The 9,701-nt window shown below is 64.9% G+C and overlaps 4 protein-coding genes across 4 annotated transcripts in view; 1 reads left to right on the top strand and 3 right to left on the bottom strand.

Moving 5' to 3' along the window:
* Nucleotides 1-571: 571 nt before the first annotated feature.
* On the bottom strand, nt 572-1,713 carry EMIHUDRAFT_359855 (hypothetical protein). Its single transcript, XM_005758202.1, has one exon. The coding sequence runs from the start codon at nt 1,706-1,708 to the stop codon at nt 1,001-1,003; it is 708 nt and encodes a 235-aa protein (XP_005758259.1). The 5' UTR covers nt 1,709-1,713; the 3' UTR covers nt 572-1,000.
* Nucleotides 1,714-4,857: 3,144 nt separating this feature from the next.
* On the bottom strand, nt 4,858-6,737 carry EMIHUDRAFT_219955 (hypothetical protein; the record flags this gene model as incomplete). Its single annotated transcript, XM_005758201.1, has 3 exons — nt 4,858-4,930; nt 6,198-6,478; nt 6,585-6,737. 3 exons carry the CDS (start codon nt 6,735-6,737, stop codon nt 4,858-4,860), a joined length of 507 nt encoding a protein of 168 aa, XP_005758258.1.
* A 186-nt stretch (nt 6,738-6,923) lies between these two features.
* Nucleotides 6,924-7,875, bottom strand: EMIHUDRAFT_417097 (hypothetical protein). The gene is made up of 3 exons (XM_005758200.1): nt 7,817-7,875; nt 7,681-7,752; nt 6,924-7,612 (listed from the first exon to the last, which is right to left on the bottom strand). Exons 1-3 carry the CDS (start codon nt 7,853-7,855, stop codon nt 7,235-7,237), a joined length of 489 nt encoding a protein of 162 aa, XP_005758257.1. The 5' UTR covers nt 7,856-7,875; the 3' UTR covers nt 6,924-7,234.
* Nucleotides 7,876-9,002: 1,127 nt separating this feature from the next.
* EMIHUDRAFT_438932 (hypothetical protein) overlaps nt 9,003-9,701 on the top strand; it is a gene marked incomplete at both ends in the record, with an annotated part of 1,323 nt that continues 624 nt past the window's right edge. Inside the window, 2 exons of the mRNA XM_005758199.1 lie at nt 9,003-9,195; nt 9,321-9,359. Coding sequence (XP_005758256.1) covers nt 9,003-9,195; nt 9,321-9,359 — 232 coding nt within the window. The remainder of the gene's footprint in view (nt 9,196-9,320; nt 9,360-9,701) is intronic.

Below are 9,701 nucleotides of genomic sequence, written 5' to 3'. Positions count from 1 at the left end.
AGGGGCGGCGGCGACGTGCGATGCGCGGACGCGGCGCGCGAGGCTGCCCACACGGGACAGGGCCTGCATGGCGCGAGGATGTGCGCCACACTGCGCTGGATCAAGAAATTTTTTTTGGCCGAGAATCTAAAAGAACTCTCTCTCACAGCAGACAGGCTCGCCGAGAAATGCCGCAAAAAGAACACACTCTCCTTAAAATCCCTGTGTGGTGGCGGCGTGCCGTCCTCCCATCCCTCCCTTGGGTTGTCTGTTTTCTTTCTTTCTTTCTTTAAAAAAATCTTTTTTGTCCCGTGCCCAGGGTTCCGGCTCCTACCCAGACTATATAAAATGAACTCGGGGGCACGGGACGCGGCACAAACGGGGCACAAACGCCAGGCTACAAAGACGGGGAGGCACGTAGTGACGCAGGGGAGTCTCCTACCGCTACCCAGATAGGGGGTAGTCTGTTGCCTACGGTTAGATCCCATGCAATAGGTAGGTAGGTCCGGTTTTGACCGCCCCAGAGGGCCCCGCAATAGGTAGGTAGGTGGTGGTGGTGGGCGCGCGGGGGGGGGGGGGGGGGTGCGGCCGCGTGAGAAGCAGGACGCTGTCCACCGCACCGCCACGGTACCTGAACCCACACGGAGCCCGCACACCGGGTTCGGTACTCTGGAGGTGTGGTACTGGGCGGCCCACCGGCGAGCAGTCTGAGGGCTGCGGGCAAGGTGTGCCGTGGCAGAGCGTCCAGGGACTGCACGGGCAGGTCGCGCAGCGGCTGGGCATGCATGCAGGCAGGGGTGTCTAGCGGCGGCGGCGGTGCAGCAGCGGCTGGGCATGCATGCATGCAGGGGTGTCTAGCGGCGGCGGCGGTGCAGCAGCGGCTGCTGGGCATGCATGCGGGCGGGGGTGTCTCGGAAGCGGGGGTGTCTCGGAAGCGGCGGCGGCGGCGGTGCGCGGTGCTGTGAGACAGTCCGCGCCGTGGGCGTCCTCGCCGGGCATACACATGCGTGTGTGTGCGCAATCAGACGGGACGATGCGGCCACCCCCGGACCCGCTTTCTCTGTTGTGCCGCTGCTGTTGCTGCTGCTGCCCCCACCGCTGCTGCTGCTGCTGCTGCTCCTGCTGCGACTTCTGCTGCCGCTACTGCTGCTGCTGCCCCCACCGCTGCTGCCGCTACTCCTGCTGCTGCCCCCACCGCTTTCTCTGTTCTGCCGCTCTTCTGAGGCCGCACCTCGACCCGCGCGCCCTGGCAGCGGCCGAGCGCCGCAAACTCGTCCAGGGTGATGCCCTCGGCGGTGATGGCGTGGAGCGGCTTGCAGCAGCTCGCGGCGAGGGTGTGCTCGTCGTACCACCGCCACCCGCCCTTCCACGTCGTGTTCGGGTCGATGCGCAGCGCGTTGAGCACCATGGCGAGACACGACGGCCCGCAGAACGCCGGCTCGCCCTGCGTGATGAACTGCTCCGAGAGGGGGAAGTAGCCCTCGGCGGTGCCGCCGCCCACCGCCTCGAGGAAGCGCCGCTTCCCCTCCCGCGACGAGAAGGAGACCAGCCGCTCGGGCAGCTCGCGCTGGTAGAACGAGCGGCGCGCCAGCGGGTCGACGGCGTCGGAAGGCCCCTGCCCGACGTCGCTGCGCCGCTGCGCGCAGCCGTCGCACTTTGAAGGGGCGGCGGCGACGTGCGATGCGCGGACGCGGCGCGCGAGGCTGCCCACACGGGACAGGGCCTGCATGGCGCGAGGATGTGCGCCACACTGCGCTGGATCAAGAAATTTTTTTTGGCCGAGAATCTAAAAGAACTCTCTCTCACAGCAGACAGGCTCGCCGAGAAATGCCGCAAAAAGAACACACTCTCCTTAAAATCCCTGTGTGGTGGCGGCGTGCCGTCCTCCCATCCCTCCCTTGGGTTGTCTGTTTTCTTTCTTTCTTTCTTTAAAAAAATCTTTTTTGTCCCGTGCCCAGGGTTCCGGCTCCTACCCAGACTATATAAAATGAACTCGGGGGCACGGGACGCGGCACAAACGGGGCACAAACGCCAGGCTACAAAGACGGGGAGGCACGTAGTGACGCAGGGGAGTCTCCTACCGCTACCCAGATAGGGGGTAGTCTGTTGCCTACGGTTAGATCCCATGCAATAGGTAGGTAGGTCCGGTTTTGACCGCCCCAGAGGGCCCCGCAATAGGTAGGTAGGTGGTGGTGGTGGGCGCGCGGGGGGGGGGGGGGGACCGCTTCGCTCGCGCGGGAGACGCGCTAGCCGCGAACGGGGCCATGCCAGGCGAGTCGCCTGCGGCTGGGACGCCAGCCGAGACGGGTGCGGCGGCGGCGCCCGCGGACCATTGGGTTTGTGTATTATTAATTAAGGTCACCTTAACAACGAAGGCGCTGCGTGCACCTCGACCCTGTACCGTGTTTGTTATGACCCCCCCAATGAACAGCCTGAGGGAGGGCGAGACGATCGAGGGGTCCCGTACCACGCGGAATCGACCCTATCCAGTGCTCAAGTGCTCGAAGGCGCTCTCAAAAAAAGAAAAATCGACGAGACGTCTCCTGACCTCACGCTGCTGCACGCTGTGCACGTCTCCTGCTCAAAGTGATCGCCTTCTGAGCATGGGCTGCTTCTCCAGCCGCGTCGAGACCCCGACCGAGGAGCTGCCCGGCCCTAGAGAGAGACTCCGCACCGGACACCGCCCGGGCACAGACCCCCTACCCGTCGGACAATGCCTGGACCCCTCACAGAGCAGCCCACGCAGGTCACGCATCGGCAGATTTGACACCTGGTTCAGGCGTAGACAGCACACACTGGTCACAGTTGCATAGCCCTGCCGGGGGGGACGAGTTCGCAAGGTTAATATTAAAGAATACAAAGTGGTGACAACCACTGAGTTCTCAGTGGACGACGAGCGTCGACTGAACAGAAGAGCGTCCCCGCGACGCCTCGGTGCCTCCCACCGGGTGTGACTCTCTCTCTCTCTCTCTCTCTCTCTCTCTCTCTGCGTTGGAAAATTCTTTTCTATTCTTTTCTCGCGATGTCCACCCCGCCGCGCCGCCTCGCCCCCGCCGCCACCGCCGCTCCCTCGTCAGACACGCCGCCGCCCATCCGCCTCCTCGACCTCCCCACGGAGCTCCTCGCGCGCGCCCTCTCTCGCTGCAACAGCCCCGCCGACATCGCTCGCGTCGCGGCCGTCTCGCTTCTCTTCCACGCCTCGCTTGCGGTGGAGGCCATCCGCTTGTGGGCGCAAGAGCGCGGCTTCGAGCTGCCAGCGCAGCCAGAGGGCGAGGGCTGCGCCGTGCGGTGGCTGTGCTTCGCTGCGCTGCTGTGCGAGTCCAACCCGCCGGCGAGGGCGGCCGCAAGCTCCACCCACAGCCTCTTCATCGACGGCGAGGGGCGGCTCTCGTCGTGCGGCTCGGCGCCGTCCTACCACCCATCCGCCTACCAAGCGCTGCTGCTGGGCCACGGCGAGGGGGTGACGCGGCTTAACACGCCGACCCGCCTCCCTTCGCCGCTGGGCGGCGAGCGCGCCGTGAGCGTGGCTGCTGGAGCTTTCCACGGCCTTGCCCTTACCGCCGATGGAGCTGTCTGGAGCTGGGGCCATGGAAGCGTCGGTACATTGGGCCACGGCGACGACCAGCAGAACCAGCTGCTGCCCAAGAAGGTCGAGGCCTTTGCTGGGCGGCGCGTCGTCGCTGTGGCGGCTGCAACAAACCACAACCTCGCCATCACCGCCGATGGCGCTGTGTTGAGCTGGGGCTTTGGACACTTTGGCCGGTTGGGCCACGGCGACGAGCAGGACCAGCTGCTGCCCAAAAGGGTCGAGGCTTTTGCTGGACGGCGCGTTGTCGCTGTTTCGGCTGGAGGCAACTACAGCCTCGCCCTCACTGCCGACGGAGCTGTCTGGAGCTGGGGCGAGGGATGCGATGGCCGGTTGGGCCACGGCGACCAGCAGCACCAGCGGCAGCCAAAGAAGGTCGAGGCCTTGGCTGATCAGCGCGTCATCGCTGTGTCAGCTGGGTTGATGCACAGCCTCGCCCTCACCGCCGACGGTGCTGTGTGGAGCTGGGGCGCAAGATACTTTGGCCGGCTGGGCCACGGCGACGAGCAGCACCAGCTGCTGCCCAAGAAGATCGAGGCCTTGGCTGACCAGCGCGTCATCGCTGTGTCGGCTGGAGGCAACCACAGCCTCGCCACCACTGCCGACGGCGGCGTCTGGAGCTGGGGCTTTGGAGTTGGGGGCACGCTGGGCCACGGCGACGGGGAGGACGTGTCGCAGCCCAAGAAGATCGAGGCCTTTTCTGGGCGGCGCGTCGTCGCTGTGTCGGCTGGAGCCCGCCACAGCCTCGCCCTCACCGGCGACGGCGCCGTCTTTACCTGGGGCAAGGGTGAACGCGGCTGCTTAGGCCACGGAGAGGACCTGTCGAACCAGCTGCTGCCGAAGAAGGTCGAGGCGTGGCCACCTAGCACGCCCGCATCCGCTTGACTACAAATTTGGGCGTCCAGAGAAGGCCAGGCCCAAGAGGGGGGCGGCTTCAAGGTTAGGCTGGTACGTCGAGGCGTGGGCGAGCGAGCTGCCCCCTGGGGCGACCATGTGAGCTCGGAGGTGTGGAGCGACAATGAGGAGTGAGCGGCGGCTGTGGCGCAGGGGCGGACAACATTGGCGCGAGGATGTGCGGTACTTGGTCTGCGGGACAGGGTCTGCATGGCGCGGATATGCGGGGACTTGCGCTGCGGAAAAGATTTTTTTGTGCGCCACCCTGGGCCAATGGCCCACGAGAGGATTATGCGGGGAGAGGCGGGGAGAGAGACCCCGGGCGCGCCGCCACAAGGAGCGAACTCAGGGGCTGCCTCGTCTGTAAGGCCGCGAGGGACGCGGCGAGGAGGGCGGCACTAAAGCGAGACCCGCTGTGTCCGATCGTGCAGAAAGCCGCGCAGCAATGGACCGAGGAAGATGAGAACCCGCCTAGAGCGACGATGGCGCACTTGCTTAGCGGCGCCTGCCTGGGGAATAGGGAGCAGGCCATATGGTTCCTCAGAGTAGCGCGAGCGCAGACGGGGACGGCGATCAGCAAAGTAGCACAGGCGGCACCTGACTCCAAGGATACGCTGAAGATGCTGAGGATAGCGCATGTCGCTGCGCTGAAGGGCTCACGCTATAGGGTGCTGGATGACGGGTACGATGCACTAGCCCCAGCCGTCGGGGGGGTGTTGCCGGCGCTGGTAGATGATCTCTCGGAGAAGAGCCGGAGGGACCTTGGCGCCGGGGTCACGAGGAACTTGCAAGTCGTGGCCGAGGCGGCGACGGGCGCGGGCGGCGCTTCGTCGCTGTCTCGGCAGCGAGCAGCCACAGCCTCGCCCTCGCCGCCGACGGAGCTGTCTGGAGCTGGGGCGGTGGAGGCCTTGGCCGTTTGGGCCACGGCGACGCGCAGGGCCAGCTGCTGCCCAAGAAGGTCGAGGCCTTGGCTGGGCATCACGTTATCGCCGTGCTGGCGGGAGAGAACCACAGCCTCGCCCTCACCGCCTGTGCCGTCTTTACCTGGGGCAAAGGCGAGCGCGGCTGCCTTGGCCACGGAGAGGACCTGTCGAAGCAGCTGCTGCCCAAGAAGATCGAGGTGTGGGCGCCGGGGCAGTGAGCAGGAGGGTGTGGGTGCGGGCGGCGAGGAGCTTAGGGCCCGTCTGGTGCTCACGAGCTGCGCCGCCGGCGCGGCGAGCAATGCGCGTTTGCACATGTCTTTTGACGTGCATAGAGTGCACAGCCACAGCGCGCTGCGCGTATGACCCGCCTGAGGGGGCGATTGGGGCTTGCGTTTGCACCGTTTGCGTTCGTCCACAATTCCATAACAACAACTACAAGTAGAGGCGCCAGGGGCACTTTTGTGGAAGATGGAAAGACGTATTGTTCTCACCGAGGCGGCTGACTGATTGCCCCGGCCGACTCGGCGCACATCAAGAAGACGAAGACACGCAACACAGGTCACACTCGCAGCCATGCATATGGCGCCTCCACCTCCACCGCGGCCTCTACCACGCCATCTTCCTCCTGCTCCTCCTCGCCCTCAGCGACCACCACCGCAGCATCCACCTCCATAGCCTCCGCTCCCGACTCCACCTGCGCCCCCTCCTCATCACTCACCTCGAACGCCTCCACCTCGACCGCCTCCGCCTCCTCCATCTCCTCCGCCTCCATCTCCTCCATCTCCGCCTCCGCCTCCGCATGCAGCTCGGCCCACCGCTCGCGGCACTCGGCGCCGGTGCGTCCAGGCAAGTGCGACGCCACGATGCCCCATTGGCAGGACGCGACGCGCGCTCGCAGCCCGGCCAACTTCTTTGCTAGACTCGGCACCAGCAGCCGCAAGCGCGCGTCGCCCCCTCGCTCGCCACCCCAAGGGAGCGGTGCCGCTGTCTCGTCCGCCACTGAGCAAGCAAGGACGGCCGACGCCGCATCGACGTCCTCGCCGCCCTGCGATGCGCGCGCCGCGCTCTGCAGCCGCGCCAAACCGTCAACCACAGCCTGTCCACAACCACACGCGGTGAAGGGGCGCACAAATCAGCGTGTGCCGGCAACCGGCGACTACTGCCTCGCACGTGGCCGGAGGCGGCGGAGGCTGGCGCCGAACGGCACGCCACGCGCCGTCTTCGCGCGGCTCACCCATCCCCGTCTCCGCGCCCCAATACGCGGTGCTGCCGCTGCCTGCGCGAGAGCTTCCTCCCTCGTAGTCGATCCTGATCTCGCCTCCGGCGGAGATGGGCTCGGACGCGACGAGGACCATGTGCTGGCGCACCTCGCACCTATAGAGAATTGCGACTCGCTGTGGCGCGTCCCTTGCCCCACCACCTCGTGTGTGTGGAGAAGTTTACCTTACCTTACCTTAGCACGCGCCTCTGTGCGTGGCACCGCGGCATGGGTCCATGTGGAGAGTCTTTGAGTAGTGCGCGTTGCGGTTGCTCTCTAGATGTTGATTTGGATTTGATTGTGTATAAGAAGCCCGCACGGAGGGGGGGGGGGGGTCCTCGAGGGTTTCGTTCAGTCAGCCCGGACGCCGGAGAGCCCGCTGCGCGCTGCCCCGCGGCGCGCTCGCGCGGTCGCGCGGTGTCTACCCTCCTGCTCATGGTCTCCGCCCCCCACCTCTCCCTCATTCTCTCTGCCCAGTCTTCTCTTTTATCGACACTGGATCTCCGAAACAAGGGCCTCAAAAGCAAGCCGCTGGAGTCAAATCTCGCCGTATCCACTCGGCGTGCAATTGTGACCTGCCATACAGCAAGGACATCACGCGGCCGGGCTGGACTTCTCGGCAATGTTCTTGAGCTCGCAGAGGTTGTTAATCACGGACATCATTGCCAGCTCGACCAAACGATCTTGGAACAGGTTGTCAGTCATGAAGATAAAGTTGTCGGTCATCCCCAGCTTCTTGCAGGCCTCCAGGTAGAAGCTGATGTTCTCTCTCTGGACGGCCGGCTGGGTTGTTGACCGAGGCAACTTGCAGACGCCTGTCTTGATCTTGTTGGCGAGCTGGCATAGGACGACGCCCGACTGCAACACCTTCTGGAGCTCAAGGGCTCCCAGACCGTCCTCCAGCTTTACACCGACCTTCTCGATCCACGTGCGCACTTCCTGTTCTTTAGCGAAGTCGTACTTCTTCTTGGCCTACAAGCGTGATCGGCAGAGGCTCAACAGAGCGGTCGTCGTGAGATAGGGCTACGTGGCAACCGCACGTTGTCCGCGATGTCTTTATCCAGACCGAAATTCCCGTCCTCGGTCGGCTGAACGTAAACCCCGTGGTTGACCTACGAGTGCAAGGACGTAACTAGCACAGCCAACTGGGTTCGCGTCCCACCGCTGCCATCATACCTGCTTGTCCTGGGCGGCTTTGGGGGTGTAATCCGTCATCTCGACGGCGGCTGTCGATGGTGTCTGCAAATGGGACGTGCGCGGCGGCCTTTTTGTTTGTTTCTCTTTTCTCAGTGCGCGCCAGTCCCGTGCCCAGTCACTTCCTGTCGTCTGTTGTGTCGTTGTGCCCTTGTTTGTTTCTCTTGGCACCGTGGAGTGCTGGGGGGGGCGACAGGGAGGATATGGCCTTGAGTTATGTGTACGCCAACTCAGGAGGGCCCCCTCGGAGCAGCCCACACACAATCACGCATCGGCAGAATTAGTGCCTGAGTCAGGCAGACAGCACAGACAAGGAGAGGAGAGAGAGGAGAGAGAGAGAGAGGAGAGGGGAGAGGGTGAGGGTGTGTGCACACGTGTGGAGAGCTCTCTCTCTCTCTCGTTAGATTACCTAAGGCCGAAAAGGCCGTCAAGGCGTCGCGTCTCTCTTATTATACCAAAAGGAGGGCTACACGACGCCCTCTACGTGTCTCTCTTCTCCTCGTACGCAGACGATGAAGCAGCCCTTCCTCCTCGTTCTCACGCTCGCGGCGACCCACGGCGAGTCGGAGGACGCAGCCTCGAGCAAGTCCTGCCCCTGCAGCCCTCTGTCGGGGATTCGCTGCCTCTTCTGCACGGCGATCCACTTGCGCCTCGACTGCATCGGCGAGTGCTTTTCGCCTCCTCCTCCTTCTCCTTCGCCTCCTCCTTCGCCTCCTCCTTCGCCTCCTCCGCCGCCTCCTCCTTCGCCTCCTCCGCCGCCTCCTCCATCGCCTCCTCCATCGCCTCCTCCATCGCCTCCTCCATCGCCTCCTCCATCGCCTCCTCCATCGCCTCCTCCTCTTCAGACACCGTGCAGCATCATCCAAGACGAATTTTTTCTACCCGACGACGTTAACTACACGTGCGGCAATGGCTCGACCAAGACGAAGATCTTCTATCCAGCGGGGCCGCTGCCCACTACCACAAAGTACCCGGTGGTCATGTTTCACCGTGGCACCAACGGCTACAGGCACAAACCACCCGATGTGAATGGGACAGGGTATGACGCGTGGCTAGCGACCGTTGCGATGGAATGCCTTATCGTCATTGCGCCCGAAACCGACGGAGGGTACAAGCCAAACGACAAAAAAGCCAAAAAATACTGCCTGAGGGACAAAGACCTGCTCATCAGCGCTCGGTGAAAAATGCTGGCGCGGGCAGCTCGCCCGGCGGCGCGGCGAGCCGCGCTTGGGCCGTTGCGGCGTGTTGCGGGATCGCAGAGGGCCATGGCTGCGGGCTTCACCCCTCCCAAATACCACACCGACTTTGCACCGGACCTCGTCGTGGAGGGCATCCCCGACGACCCGCTCTCGCAGCCAAAGGTGGCGACGCCCTCACTGCCCGCGCACGCGCCTGGTCGTCGTTGTCTCTGCGCAGCCCGCGCGCTCGGCCGTCGCCGCCGCGTCCGCCCGGCGCGCGCACACGCCTCCCTGCGCGCGCGCCACAGGTGTACGAGAAGGAGATTTGGGACAACCCCGACATGCTGGTGCGCACCCGCCCGCCGAGCCCACACCCCCCACATCCCCCACACCACCACCAACACCACCCCACACACATCTCCCCCCGCCCGCCCGCTTCCGGGACCTGCGTGGCAGTCGCAGCTGTACCAAACGCTTCGCCGCCACTCTGTTCCCCCATCCCAAACCCGCAACCACCGCTCTGCTCCCCTCCCCCCATCCGCCGCCGGCGCCCGCTGCCGCCTCCCGCGCGAGTCTCCGCATGCTCCGCGCCCGCCGCGCCCGCCGCTCCCCTATCTCAGCAGCCTAACCTGCCGCCCTCGCCGCCTCCCCGCTGCCGCCCTCGCCGCCGCCCTCGCCCTCGCCCGCCC

Source organism: Emiliania huxleyi, assembly GCF_000372725.1.
Source record: "Emiliania huxleyi CCMP1516 unplaced genomic scaffold EMIHUscaffold_88, whole genome shotgun sequence".
Taxonomy (NCBI): domain Eukaryota; phylum Haptophyta; order Isochrysidales; family Noelaerhabdaceae; genus Emiliania; species Emiliania huxleyi.
This window is presented reverse-complemented; position numbering and strand designations above follow the sequence as displayed.